The sequence below is a fragment of the Ambystoma mexicanum genome, chromosome 1q, assembly GCF_040938575.1.
Source record: "Ambystoma mexicanum isolate Mex_15411 chromosome 1q, UKY_AmexF1_1, whole genome shotgun sequence".
Taxonomy (NCBI): domain Eukaryota; kingdom Metazoa; phylum Chordata; class Amphibia; order Caudata; family Ambystomatidae; genus Ambystoma; species Ambystoma mexicanum.
The window spans coordinates 960,641,724-960,657,209 of record NC_090922.1 but is presented as its reverse complement, the minus strand read 5'-3'; the positions used below and the strand labels follow the sequence as shown (position 1 = coordinate 960,657,209).

At 46.6% G+C, this 15,486-nt stretch overlaps 1 protein-coding gene across 23 annotated transcripts in view; it reads left to right on the top strand.

Annotated features, from left to right (window-relative positions):
• Positions 1-15,486, top strand: part of ADGRL2 (adhesion G protein-coupled receptor L2) — a 401,410-nt gene that overhangs the window by 257,424 nt on the left and 128,500 nt on the right. For all 23 annotated transcript variants that reach the window (XR_011287781.1, XM_069641616.1, XM_069641615.1 and 20 more), the window contains exon 7: positions 2,150-2,253. Coding sequence is in view for 22 of the 23 variants with exons in the window: in XM_069641616.1 (XP_069497717.1) it covers positions 2,150-2,253 (104 nt within the window). In the remaining variant the exon portion in view is untranslated. The remainder of the gene's footprint in view (positions 1-2,149; positions 2,254-15,486) is intronic.

Here is a 15,486-nt window from a genome sequence, read left to right as displayed (position 1 = left end):
GGAACTCCACAATTATTTATGTGTTTTGGTTCATAGAGGTATATTCCATTATCAGGGATGCAATTTGACTTCTTTGGTTTGGGCTCATATTCATTGGTAGTGCCCTGGACCCTGCACAAATGCGGGAACCTGTTAAAATGTGCAACATCCCGGCTGCAAACAATACACTTATCACACAAAGTTGCACATTTATATTTGGGTTAAATAGTCTTCATCCTACATATCTGAATCAAATTTCATGACAATGCATTATTTTATTTGTCAAAAAATGAATATAATATATATAATTGCCATTCTCTGTACATAATACAATTAATAAATGAATTACATATATTTTAACGTCGAACATTTAGGAAATGCAGACATCTGTTTCATGTTCTTGATTTCTTTTAAACAATTCATCAGGGCAACCGCTGGGTGAAGAAGAAAATTGCATTTCAGGATTTGTCTGTTTAACAATGCACTCTTAAAGCAAAATAAATTACATTACCTATGAACAGAATCTCTGAAATGGCAAGGTTTTCTGACCACACAAGTGATATTTATTCATTAGTAATAAATACCTAGTCATTCCCATATTTTGCATGGTTCCTAACATAGAATAGCTGATCATAGCCATCTGTAATGCTCTGCCTTACTCACGGCATTAACAAGATATCAGTTTGTGTGTTGGGAGTTTAACACATTTACTCCTCTGCAGTGTTCTATGAAATGCAGAAGGGTGCAGTTGGACTCGGGATTCCAGTTAACTGCATAACGGTTTAGCCACAAAGCTGAAGCAGATACTATATAATACTAGCTTCAATAAATGCTTTTGGGAATACAAAATCTACCTGTCCAATTCAATGGTGAAACTCCGTTCTATCTTTATCCGGGACTGCTGAGACTCCTTTATCCGGGACTGCTGAGACTCCTGAGGCTCAGGAAGGGAAACGGTGTGTCTAAATTCCTTGCACACTTTAATAGGAGTGATAATATAGCAGGTGTGCACCAAGTAACTTGATTGCCTAAGCTGTGCCCATAGGAGGAAAGACTCCCTAGCTTGCTAAGGAGTATTAAATGCAGTTTAGTTCTGTTATGGTGTTTTAATAATCCCTCGCAACCAACATGGCTGCTGTACTAAACATTATACAAAGGGAGGGAGCTGGTTAAAATGTACAACATCCCGGCTGCAAACAATATACTTATCACACAAGGTTGCACATTTATATTTGGGATAAATGGTCCGCACACATTCCCGAATGCGATCATATTAGCAGGGCAGATGTTGAAGCTGTGTACATGTCGTCTTTTTCCTTTGAGGTATAAAATTACAGCAACAGTGTTGGTATAAGTTTAAACCATTCTCTCTCCTCCTCATGATAGGACAACACCCACAGTGACACAATGCGGCCTTGGTGTGACAACCACTCTTGAAAGTTCGCTTCTACCATGGGCTCACCAGAGTTCCCTAGTACTTCAGACTGAGGCAATCCAATGACACTCCTACTCTACTCATTCTGGATACATGTGCTTCTGCATTCCCTTATTGTCAGTAGTACACCTAGTATGATCAGGCCGCAGGGTCCTCTGAAAGTATACCTCAGTGAACTAATGCACAGGAAGGGAAGCATGCTGTTTTCTCAGTACCTCTAGTATCAGAAGAGTGGGGAGGGTGATGGTCTAATACTTGGTTTCTTGTTACTGTTCTTTTGCGAATTCCTTTGGGAGCAACGGGTTTTGTAATGACAAACGTTGGTGGTTACAGCCTACAAATTTGCATGGATTAAAGTTTTTTTTGTAAATTACCCCTTCCTTGCTTGATTGTACTTAGCCAGGTTGTACAGAAGAGTGTTTTAATTACATTGAATTGAAATTTCGACTAACCCTCCCCTGCGGTGTGTGTCCATAAAATGAATGTCATTTCTTGGATTTCATCCAACCTCAGTGTGAGTTCCTTGCTTGATTAACTGGCTAGTATTGGTGATTGCATCAGATTATTCATGATTAGCAATTTGAACAGGCTAAGCCTGTTGCCTGCTAAAGAAACGGCATGTGTGATTGTTACCTCAATTCTTGAATTAAAATGTAGATCAATGATGTATGAATACACTTTCAAATATGCTGAAGAGAAGCCTAATATCTTTTTTGGTTACCTCATTTGTTACAGGGACTGCATCATATCTTTGTATGATGTCCACTGGAACCTGGAATTCTAGGGGTCCTGATCTTAGCAATTGTACCTCACATTGGGTAAATCAGCTGACTCAGAAGGTGAGTTGAAAATATGGGATTTTATGCACACCGCCAAGTTTCATCATTCAGTGAAATTACTACACCCTGTATTGCTCTTGTTTCTTTCGGAAGGCGCAGAGTATTTGTTTACATTGACCTAAGGCATGCAATTAATGTGTGCCTGGCAGGGCACAGATGCAGTTATGAAGTGGAGTTGTATTACTTTTATTTTTTTTTGTATGTAAAATCTTTAGGGGTAAGAATCTCATGCTGTGTTTTTATACTTTACTTTTTTTATTTGATTGCATCGCCATTCATGTCTCTGTGCGCTCGCTCAGAGCTAGCGTGGGCACCCTGCTCACCACCCTCTGCTTTAAGAGCAGGTGGTGTCCAGGCATCTACGACACTGACAAATTCGCAAGCTCCTGTGCTTGCTTCATTTCTGAGACTGGCAAGGACGCAGAAGGAGATACCTCAAGCACTCTTCTTTTTACCATGGTCCACAATGGCAAAGCCACTTTTACCCTGGTGCCTTTGGCTGCTGAGACATGACCTGTCCAGCTTCTGCTGGAAGGTAGCATGTCTGAGAAAGAGCCTCTGGAGGCTTTATTTTTGGATTGGGAGACTGTGGAAGGGGAACCTGACCCAATTCTACTGGCACCTCATCAGCCAGCGCAACCACCAGTCCCCCCACCCGCTGCTCCCAGATATCGGTCATTGGACATCTTATGAATTTTACAGACTTAAGTCACAGAACTGCAGCTGCGACAACCTCCTCTGGATCCTTAAGGTTCCCCTAGTAGGAGCCCTCTAGCGTTAATCAAGCATTCTTGGCCTCCTTGACCAGCCCCTCCATTGTTATCATTCCAAGTGGCTGCTCTCACAGGCACTGGTCGGACACTGACACATCCCTGGATACACATACTGCACATGTGTATGAGGACCTTGTACCAGCAGATGGAGAATCCCCTGATCTGCCTTCCCGAGATTCTCCACTGGACAAAATAGGTTCTTTTCATGCACCATTAACACATGCAGTGGAACTCTTCAACCTGCTTCAGAAGGAACAGAGGAAAGGGGGGTTTCCTTTTTCAGAGACGCAAAACCTCCAGAAAATCAGGCATGGCTATCCCTATACTTGCCGACATCTGGGAGGATGTCTTGCTGGTCATGAAAAATCCATCTTGCGCTGCTCCCAAAAAGTGTTTCCTATTAAAGAAATGTAATGTTCTGGATACCGTGCCCAAGTGTCTTCGCACTCAGCCGTCCCCTGACTGTTGCATCAGCTACAGCAATGAAAAGATCGGTCAACCCTTCTCCATGCATGGTAGGGAAGCAACTAGATGCTTTTGGAAAACTGGTGATTACCACGGTTGCCACCACTATCAAAGCCGCCAATTCCTTAGCTATTCTTTCAAGATATGGCTGGAAGCTGTGGTATAAAATGTGCCCCATCGATGATGCTCTTGCCTTGCTACACAAAGGGGAGGCTGCGTGTGTCTGTGTCGTACTTCATGATGTCTTCACAGTAAACAGAATCCAAGTTCAAACACACTCTTTTGTTTAACTTATGTCGGGGTGGTTGAATGCCTAACTTGCTGTATGCTAAGGTGGAGTTGCCCTACCTAAATAAAACTAAGTCTGAGTCGAAGAGTTCAATTTAGGAATCTGTCTGTGTCCAAAACCTATGCTTGTCCTCACAACTATATCCGTACAATATGTAGGGATGTCAGTAACCAAAAGAAAAGTGTTCAACACAAAGGTCTGAGCTTCTTACAGCTCGCAGCTTCCACTCAGCTCCCTTCCCCAAGTGTAAAGCAGTTCCACAAAAAGTCTTGCGTTCCTCTTCAGGCAATCAAGACCGACACACACTGCCTGCCTCCTAAGCACCCATCAGCAGCATAGGCATCCCTTTCGATCTGGGATGGGCGATTCTCCAGAACCTCTAGTGATTATCAGCAGTCAATTAGCCAACTGTCTCACCACCTTGTAGATGGCATACTGGGTGAGGTTGCAACCATACAGAGGTACACATTGACAACACAGATCTGCTTCCTGCACGCAAAGGCCTAACCAAGGCTGACCTGCGCCCGGGCCTGCGCCCCCACTTCAGCACCCCCACAGGAGGCTGGTTGTCACATCCCAGTTTGTCGACCAGTGATGTAACGTCTCCACTGACAAGTGGGTGCTTAACATACTCTTACGTTCCGTCCCCTTTCCTCCATACTGCACGGGCGTCCCTTCCAAGGGATACGAGACAGAACCTTTTTCACAAGAAAAAAATCTTCTTCCCCATTAAATTTAGAGGCGTGCAGGGGTGCGGCCCAGGGAGCATGCGCTGCTCTGACTCCGCCCTCTGGCGTCACACCGCAGTCCCCTTTTTCCCGCGCCGACCGGAACGGGCCAAATTCACTAGCGCTCGTGGGTGTGGCTTTGGCTATGTAATTCTATGCGCGGATACTTCTTCGCTTTCCTTGTCTTTTTATCAATCAGATACTCGGTCCTCAGGCGCCACGCTCCTCCCTGGCGCATGTCCACTTCCACAGGTTTGAGCAGGTGTCCATCCTGCAACAGCCCTCTGCCTATGTTGCCTTGTCTGAGACCACGGTTGGCAAGCTTGTACAGCATAAATGTGCTAATTCCCTTCACCTAGAGACCCCCAGCAACTTTGCTGGATTTTGAGAACTTGATTTTTTTTAATCTGGAGAGAGTGAGACCCTTTTTCTCACTCTCTCGTATTTTTATGTGCATTTTACTACTGTTTCTTTTGGTTATGGAGTCTGACAAACTCCATAGGCATTATCTTTTACATTGTGTCACAAAGCAACCTCAGTGTGAGTTCCTTGCAGTGCAGTGACACAGGGAAGTCTTCCGGATTTCCCAAAGGTTTAAGTACCTTCTCTGGGATAAACTACTGTTTCCCAGAGCAGTAAAGTGAAATTTGCTTTACTTACCATTGTAACTTGGTAGACCCAGCACACACTATCTTGCAATAGAGTGCTGGAGGGGTTAATTAATATCCCCTTTGTCTAGCTTCTCATGTGACATTTTTGCTACCCTTTTTTCATTGAATGGCTGGTGGCAGTGGTTTCGTTTAAACTACCGTGGTTTGCATTTACCACGGGCTGTGTTCACAGCTGCTGTAAAGCAACCGCGGGACCCATCTTTGTCAAAATGACGCCCAGTCTTCTTTTTTTGCCATTTCTTTGAAAGGGTCCTTCTTGAGATTTTCTCTGCACACCAAACCAGGTTTGGTCTCTTCGTTCATTTCGCCTTTGGCAGGCTTCAGGAGTGAAACCCGCCTCCTGGCTCCAGAGTGTCTGGCGTAGGTAGGAAGCAAGGGAGGTGCCTGAAACTCCCTGTACTTAGTCTCCTAGGCGACCCAAATGCACTCTGTAGTGATTGGCTGGCTGGCTGACTGTCCGGCAAGGACAGCCACCCTGCTGGGTGAATGACAGCTAGGCTGGAATGAATGGGAGAGAACTGAATAAAAGAGTCCTTTGGCTTGAAAGGCAGAGTCAATCACTGGACGAAGGAACCAAAAAGAGCTTAAAGAGGATGCTGCTGCAACTCCTGGACCGTTGGTTTGCCCGGGGAAGCCCTGCTGCAGTGCCCTTGGGTTGGCAGGACCAATCAACTCCAAAGTAAGCCACCTGGACATCCATCTCAGAGCTGGTTGAATTTACAGAGTTGCTGCTGGAAACCGTATAGCCAGGGAGAGGAACACCAGCTTGTGTGCGTTGCTTCTAAACTGACCTAGAGCTTTTGGAAGATCCTCCAGACTCCTAGGAAGCAGGACTGACAAAGCCTGAGCCGCCTCAACAGAGTGCAGGACCCTAGAAGCAAGGAAAGTCCATCTCGACAGCCAGGAACCGCGGTGTTGCTATTTGCGGTAGACGTGAGGAGCTGAAACACTGAACAGCCACTGAAAGTGAAGTTTGCTGGTTGCAAGTTTTAACCGTCCCAGTGCATTGCAGGAGTCCCCCCGATGTCCTCCATCTTGTCCCCACGACTGAGGCCCAGGAACAGTGAGATCTGCAGAGCTGCACAGAAACAGAAGTCATCAGCTGCGTCTTTTCTTAATTTCCAAGGTACTGTAGAACAAGCTAAAGAGAACTTGCCTCTTACTGTAGAGTTGCTCTGAAACTTCGACTCACAAGCCTAATCAGCTTGTGGCCCTACATATTGATTCTTCTTTTCATCAGACTCCTAAGAACTTGTGAAAAGACTTTTCCATTTACTTACCAGAAGTGCTTTATCCTATACAAGACTTTTGTCCATTGACTTTGGCTTAGCCTATTGAATTGAATGACACTTCTTGGGGAATCGGAACGTATTTGCCTACTTAAGGATATTTGTGATCTCTTGTTGTTCTAATAACCTTTTCCTTTTACCAATTTCTAAAAGTATCCTGAATGCCAACAGTAAGATCTTAATGTCCCCAGCACCCTGGTTATTGAAGTCACCTGTGGGTGTAAGTTGTGTCGGTGGGCTAATGTATTTGTGTGTTATTAGTATATTGCTCCCTTCTAAAGAATGCTTTCTAACTGATTGATAAATTAATAATTGTTTGAGACCTTGAGTATAAGAGTTTATTTGAATACCTGTAACTGTGAATATTTGTGTAACAACTACAGCTTACATTTACCGCTCTTGAGATGAGCCTGGCTGCTCAACACGCTTCCAAAACTGTGTAGTACACGCTTATACCAAAGGTTGGGTTGCCTATGCCTGTAGTCATAGTTGTTTGTAGTTTTCCCAGAGGGTACTGCACACAAACTTTGCCTAACACTCGCTGTCATTGAAAGCGCTGAAGAACAGACTAGCTAGGTGGAGGGCGCTCTTCCAGAAGTCACCTCCAGAGGACCTCAAGAACTTCATGAAACACTGAGCCAGGCCCAAGGAAGAGCTGCTATTTTCCTTCGCACCCTGCAAAGGAGACTCCTTCCCAAAGAGACTCCCGCACGGGAGGGACAGTTCAGGTCCTTCTAAAAGCACGTGCACGAAGGCTGCTGCAGCTTCCCAGCCTTCGTGTTGAGGGATCCTTGGATACTCCTGGTAGCAGCGTTGAGAGACCGGAAGGTTCTTGTACTGGATTGTCATCCGAGGGGCTTCGCCCTTGTACCGGCAATATGGCTGAGGGGCTACACCCTAGTACCGGCAATACGTCAAAGTGGGTGCCTAAATGCAGCTCTGCCGACCCCTGGGTCAAGGGTGTCTCACCTACCGGGCCTAGACCCGAGGAGCAGGGTAGGCCTCGTGATCCACACGCAACGGTCCTGGAGGAGGCTGGGCCCAGCGAGCTGAGCAACAAGTCACAGCACGTGGCAGGCAGCTCGAGAGCACCTGCCCAACGCCATTCCAGGAGTTTGAGGCCAGTCCCACCATGACACTCGTTCATCGCCAACCAGGTACCTGACCTACAGCCTATCCTTATGCACAGGGCAGCTTCCCACTGCATCCATACAGGCAGGGTATTCAGTGGCTCCAGCAGCCCCCAGCTGCCCTGTCAGTACCTCCTACCACCTCTCAGGCCAGTGAAGAGGGGTTCTTCGAAAGGTTCCTCGATCTCATGAAGTCCCCTTGGGTGGGGGTTATCCTCAAGGACTCCATCAGGAAAGTCTTCCAGACTATGCTAGCGGCACCTCCACTGGCGCCCCCGGCCCCGGTGAAGCCGCTGCCTCCGGCTCCTCAGGCGGTTCCGTACCAGCCTCCACCGCTTCATCAGCTTCTGGCCGCAGTCACTGTACCCCAGCCTCCAGCTCAGCTACTCCTCCACCTCTGCAGGACATGGATGAGGAGTGTCTGGACACGCCATCTTCAGCCAGGGCCTTCCACGAATGTCTTGCTGGGCTGGCTGAGTACCTGGGCCTACCCCAACCTGAGGTTGAGCAGCCGGCAGAGGGGTTTCTGGCTCGAGTTCTCACTCAACGCTCCTCTGCCAAAACGGGGATTCCTCTGCAGACTGATGTAGTCTCCTTGGCCAAGAAGGGTTGGCTCAAGCCCCACTCTGTCCAGCTTGACAAACGACACATGGACGCCAAGTACAGGCAGATGGAGGGGGATACACTCTTGCTCTCGGCAGGACCTCATGGAATCCACCGTGGCCCATATTGACACCTGGCCGTGCCATCTGTATCGCCACAGACATGAGAAGGACAGCCTGGCTCCAGGCCAGGAAATTCAACCTAGACGTCCAGGAACGCATATTGGATCTACCGTTCGAAGGGGGAATGGGGGTGGGTGGCCCTCTTCCACTCCACCACGGACAAAGAGCTGGACAAGAAGAAAATCGGCTCACAAACGGCCAAGTCTTTATCCATCTTGACAAAGACCACGCACAAGTCGTACACCCAGTCACAGCAGCGCTCCAACAGGGGGCGTACGTATGGAGGGTTCCGCGGCTTCCAGGAACAGAGATCCAGGCAGCCGGACCACTCGCCGTCTCAGAACCGGCACAAGCAATAAAAAGTGGGTGGGGTCTAAGGGCTTTTTCCAGTCCCTCCTCCGACAGCCTTCGAGGGAAAGAAGGCATGACACGCCCCTTTGGGTCCAGTGTCTCCAGTGGGGGCCAGGCTTGCTCTCCATGCACATTTCTGGCACCATAATTTCACAGACCACTGATCCTCTCTGTAGTATCCACTGGGTACTGCCTTCACATCCCAGCCTCTACTCCCTTCTCCCCTCCTTCAGGTTGGGACAGCAACTATTTTGGCAGAGATCTGGTCGCTCGTAGACAGCCAGGCAGTTCAGGAAGTCCCAGCCTCACAGCAAGGCTTGGGCTTTTACTCCAGGATTTTTGCCATTCAGAAGAAAAACCAGGGGGCCTGAGAGTTGTGCTGGACCTTTCCACTCTCAACCTCTCATTATTCCTACAATTATTCAAGCTGGTTATGCCAGCTTTTATAGCAGTCATTGTGCAACGGAGACTGGATGTGCTCCCTGGATCTGAAGGACGCATACCTACATGTCCCGATTTGGCAGCCCCATTGTTCTTTCCTATGGATCAGGATCATGGGCTACTATTTTCAAAATTCTATTCGGTGTCACCTTATACTCTTCCCACATAAAGTGGAATTAATTATCGCAAAATTTTATTAAACATAAATCAGTCAATTTCATAAAACAATCATAAAAATGATCATCATACATAAAACACATACAATATGTTAAGAACGGGAACGCTTGAATAGGACGGTTTGGATGGCCTGGGCAACTACATAAAACTTGACCCATAGAAAGTAGTTTGAGACATCTCATTGCTTCTGCTACAGGATCTCACTGGGATGAAGCTGTGAACTACAGTAATTGGAGTCAAAGCTACCAACAAGGTGGCCAGCACCATTTGAGCAGTAATAATACTGCTATTAGGCAATGTTGAATCTATTGTCGATGTGTCAATGGGGACTGAGGAGTGGTGCCAGAGGGCAGAGTCAGGGAAGCATATGCTCCGTGGGCTGCACCCCCACGTGCCCCGAAATTTAAAGGGAAGAAGGTTTTTTCTGGTGAAAAAGGTTCCGTCTCACGTCCCTTGGAAGGGACGCCCGTGCAGTATGTAGGAAAGGGGACTATGGACTAAGAGTATGTTAGTCACTACAGCGAGTTCACACCGTTACATTTTTAAGCAAATGCCCTTCCATTCCACCAATAAAGAAAAAGGAACAACATCTGCACCTTTTACAAGAAGTTTGGTCCCTGTTAAAAAGAGTGCTTCAGTACTCCAGAGTGTACTCCAGATACTTGCTGGTAACGTTGACCCTTACTCGACCTCGAGCATCTCAACAAGTTCCAAAAATTGCAAAAGTTCTGCATGGTCATGCTACAACGTGTTCTTGTCCAGTTGGAACTGGGAGACTTCCTCTCATCTCTGGACTTTGAGGATGCCTACTTCCACATACCGTACATCGCACACACAGATACTTCCTTCATTTCGTGGTGCGGGGCTAGGGTTACCACTTCAAGGCTCTGCCCTTCAGCCTAAATTCTGCTCCAAGAGTTTAACCAACCTGGCTCTGTTGGCTGCCCATCTCCGACGCACAGGCATTTAAGTTTATCCCTACCTGGATGACTGAATAATGCGCACCCCCTCTCCGCTGCTAATCCTGCAACACACTGAGACCATTCGATGCCTGACCTCTCTGGTATTCTCCATCTTTCCAATGTCCCGCACATCAGTCTCAGAATTCTTTTCCTCTGCTCATGCCAGCACCCACTGCAGTGTCTAGCGACACCCTCGGAAAAGAGTCAAAGCCATTCTCCACAAGGTACAGCAGCTTTCGTGTCTCGGGCTGACAACCGTTGACTGCATCAAGTCACTACTGGGGATGATGTCTTCTTGCATTCTTCTAGTACCTCACTGCAGGTTGCATATGAGAGCGCTTCAGGAGTTCCGAAAAGGGTGTCCGGCTCCTAGAACAATAAAATCAAGCTGAACTTGGTGTTCTGCCGAGCTCTGCAGTGGTGGGGCCATCAACACCTCATACAGGGTAATTTTGATCCTGATCTGTACAGTGCAGTGAACCCTTAAGCTTCACTTCACTGTCATCTTTTGCTCATCTGTTATAGGGAAACTGACATGTCCTTCAGGCTGTCAATACTCTAAAACATTGTTTCCCTTAGCCTAGTTACTTCATAACTGCTTTTAGTAACTTGTTATTACTACATTGTACAATTCAATACAATGGGGGTACACTTGGTTTTTGCCCTAGACTAACGCTCAGGATTTTTGGTTGTGCTAAATGGACAATCTGGTGGCAGTTATTTAGTTATTTCTTTTTTTCTAAAGCCTTAGCATGTTTACTGCATTTGGCTAATAACTGTGGCTAGTGACAAAACATGTTTTTCGCTTGTCCTTTGGCTCATCTTCTTGTCCTGTGAGGCCAGGCAAATTCTTATATGGACTTCCAGTGCCTGGGAAAGCAGAGGCTTTTGGCGGGCTACTGGATGGCTGTGTGTTTGCTGGCAGGATGTGAGCTGGGACCGCCTGGCCCCAATCCACAAACTGGTTTCAGTGTGTGTGTTTCCACCAGTGGTCCTGATTGGACTGCTTGTGTGCGCGCTAGTTCTGCTGTTGGCTAGTGGGAGTTTCTGCTCATACTTTGCTTTTGGGAGGGGAAGAGGACCACTTCACCCAATCTGGTGAGATCCTGGAGTAACCTAAAAGAGCCAAGACTCCTGTCCAGCTGTGAGACCCATAAGAAGACTGGAGACCTGTCTGACGGAGGCCTGGCAACCAACTTCTGCTGTGGTCCTGGAAGAGTCCTGTCTTGCTGTCTATCTTCAGCGGTCCTTCAAGGGAGCTGCGATCCGTGGAGCGGAGGGAACATTCAGTCCTTACGTCTGCTCGGTACCCTTTGAAGAAGAGCCTTCGGAAGTGTCCCAGGACTGCCCTGTGGCTGACGAGCTCGGAGTTTGGGCTACCGTGCTGCTGGCGTCACAGTTCTGTGTTGTCTGGAATTTAGGTGACCGGCAGCTTGTCCTACAAGACTTGCCTCAGCAAAGTTCCAGAGTCCTAGAGTCAAGGGGAACCGAGATAGGACGGAAAGTCTGACCGCGACAAGTGCAAAACTTTGCATTGCTGTGCTGCGGTGACCGCTGTCCGAAACGGCTTACTTGAGTCTGGTCCAGTCCTGAGAGGGGTCCTGCATCATGTTTTTCTGCATTCTGCATCCTGCCACCCAGAGTCCTTGCACCAGCCTATGCCACCGACCAGAGATCTGCTCGAACCTGCGAATCAAGGACTGAGGCTGACGGCAAGAAAAGCAACCTCCGACCACCTTCTATTGACTTGCCAAGTCCTGTGAAGAATCTGAGTGAGTTGGTGTTTCTTAACTGCACCTAAATCCCCTTTAAAAATGTTGCTAACTTTCTAAAATGTTTACATTACTTTGACTTTGCAAGCCTTCCGAAAGTTGGACACTTTTTTTGTTAGTTAGAATAACTTGTCCTCTTAACACTTGGAATTGTTCACTGGACCCCAGAGACCCTACCTTAATTTTTTCCAGCGTTACAAACTGTGTTGGAACTTTTCCTGAACTTTTGGCCATAAGACCCAAGACAACTTAAGGAAGGACATTTGAAGCTAGGGCTAATTCTCCGTGGGCATGTAATGCATAAACTAATCTACACTTTCCTTTACAGGGGTTTGATCTGTATTATGCCCGACTCTGGTGACTTTATATATGTATTCTATTATTGTGTGATACTTCTACCTGTTGGTAGTCATTTTTCATACTATTGTTTGTCCATAAAAAACGATAAGTGTAATTTGTGACTCCCATTGTGTGTACTCATTGTGTACCCCTTCCAAGCTCGAATAAACATTCAAGCTGTCCCTTAAAGAAGCAAACCCTGACCCTGTTAGGGGTGAATGGGCTGGCATGGGCGCGCTCTCCTTAGGTGGTCAGTGGTGTGCCGCATATCTAATGGGGATAGCGGGAGAGAATCTGTCCATCGCCACTCTTCACATTCATTAGATCGTACTTTCAAAATTAAAAAACCCAAGGTATGCCAAAAAACAAGTGAGACTGGACTTGTGATTGGATCATGTCTATTCTGTATCTGTAGGAAACAATACTGCCAGTGGATTTTTTGATTTTATTCACCCTCTGGTCTGGAGGCTCGGGTATTAAAATGTCCCTCTATGTAGGGATAACGTAAAAAAGTGTTCTCACAATCGGTGAGTATCTGATTCCTGACGCGTCCTAGAATTATTCTATGGATATCGTTATAATCACGAGACTAGCTCACAATCTATATGGTCGACCGGTTTCAAATGCCAAATTGTGGATACTGTCATGTTTGTATGGACTGATTGCTTCTAGGTAAATGGCATTATTCTAGGATGTATCCGCTTGTGCAGTTAAGGAGGTCACCTCTGTCCGCTAGAGGGAGACAGAATAGGAAACCAATGGGTTACTCCCAAATGCTGCACTCTAACGCCTTATCCGTTGTCATGTTTTTAGCCATAATTGTTTGATATACAAGTATATGCTTGAGTCTCATCAGAAAGATCATAAGGTGCCTTATGAATTACAAAGACCCATACTTCAAAGTATGAAAAAGGGGGCGGAATTGGATGTGAAGGGGGAGGTGTTGGGAATCCAGCTTCCAGTTGTGTGCATGCACTAATTTCGACATTACTGTGCTTGCTCACCCTCTGGGTGCCAGTGAATGACAGTCCAGTATTGTTTATATTGCACCTACCTAACCAGTTGCTGATCGCTGCCTGGAGGCTGGTGAGTACTGGTGGTTGAGGCAGCACATACAATTAGTGCTGCACGTGTATTAGTTGGTACTTCTCATAGTCTGAAATGGCAGCAAGAGTCACAAACATTTATGCCTTGTAACTAGCCATCTTGTTCAGCTCATGCTAGGTTCGCAATGGGGGCCGCTGTTGTCATGAACCATATTCACCTGAACTAGTTTTGCAATGGGGGTCAGTGTTGTGATAATGCTGGCATTGGTTAACACATCTGATTTAGAGAAAGGGTGTGTTTTGAAGTATACTAGAAGTGTTGCATGTTTTGCTCCTTTCTGTTAAATAAATGTTTAATGAAGAAACATTGAGTAGAAGTTTTTATTTGAATAACTGTCAAAGGGCACTGCACACAATCTTGACTAACAAGGTTGCATGTGGGGAAATATTTCATACCAGGGCTTTATTCCAAAAGATATTTGTACTGGAGCAAGGAAAAGCAGATTTTGGAGTAAGACTGGTGAGAAGTGGATTAGATTAAATCCACAGGTTTGTGATCCTAGTTAAATTAAACAAGCCATTCCCATGTTCTCAATACAAGGAGTATTTAATTGTGCACATTAATTGACTGTGGCTGTGTGAGGGCATGGAGTATTTTGACAAATCTACTGTGTCCAGAGGTCAGGTAACATGACAGTCCTGCTTCAGATATAAACAATAGGAATAGCTGCAGAGGGTTAGAAATTGTATGTTGGAAGGGGGCTTACATCAATATACATAAAAGGGACATTGATTGAATAATGGTACTTTCTGGATGGGTAGAAAGATTTGGATATGTTTTCATCCACGGATGAATATTTTGGGACCTTCTGGCAACATTTCCCACCCTCCTGCTCCATCATAAATGGAGCAGCAAAGCAATGGATTGCAGGTGTTGGTTTTCCCATTCTCAGCCCTTGACGAGGTATCCCAAGCTCTGGCCCTTTCTGGCTGGGTTATGTTAACTTGCATCTGTATAGTTCCTGTTGGCATAGATTATGGCGTTGAAGTGCTTTTGCCTGTCTGAGGCAAAAGACGAGTGTGATAGAACATTCAGTAGTGGTAAGATGGCTTTGCAGTTTACACGCTTGTTGCTGTGATCTGTTTAATCTGCAGGCCGCAGGTTCAAATCTCGGCACGGTCGACTGCATTTCATCATTCCATTTACAATAAAGTGAGAACCAATTTAGATGGGTAATAATGTATGTTAAGCGCTGTATAACTTCATTATTTTATTTGAGGATTTGTTAGGTACTTATATAACAGATTTGTGTTTCTAAGCACCCCAAGACTAAATGGGAAGTGAGCAGGAGAGCGTAAACAGTCAATATACAGTAGTGCTCCCACTAGGCCTCGTTATTCAGACGGGCAAGTGCAGTGAAGAGAAGTGCCGGAGATGGAGATGGGTGGGGGGACCAAGGAATGGACAAGTGCTGGTGTGGGGCCCTATAGGGAATAGCCAAGGGGAGCTGCTGGTGGGGAGCCACCAAAGGGAACAAAAAAGGAGGCCTCTGGCTAAGTGCTAGTGTGGTCGACTCCCAAGGGTGCGATGTACAGCCGCCAAGCAGGGGCCTGCAGTGGTAGTGCAGTGAGAGGTGGTGCTGGTAGCGACTGCGTAGAAGGGCCTGGTATCAGTGAGATTCATGAGGACCCGGCCAATGCTCTTAGTGGCAGTGGGATGATTAGCAGGGAAGGGAAAGGTGTAGAGAAAAGCATAGTTTTTAAAATTTGCTGGAACTTGGAGGTCCGGCTCAAGTCTGAGCGTGGCAGGGAGGCTGTTCCAAAGGGAGGCACACAATCTCTGCTTGGAGAAGCGTTTGTCAATCAAAGAGTTTGAGGAGTGGAGGGCTCTAGCAGGCGAGTATTTAGAGAGGGAAAGCTGGAGATAGTGTGGTCCCAGTCCCCCAGAAAGCCTTTTGGATGATGAAGAAGGTCTTGGATTTGATTCTTGCCGTCACCGGGAGACAGTGGATGGCTTTTAGGGCTGGAGAGATACCGTCCCTGGGCTTGAGGCCAAGGTTATGGTTTGCAGCCCT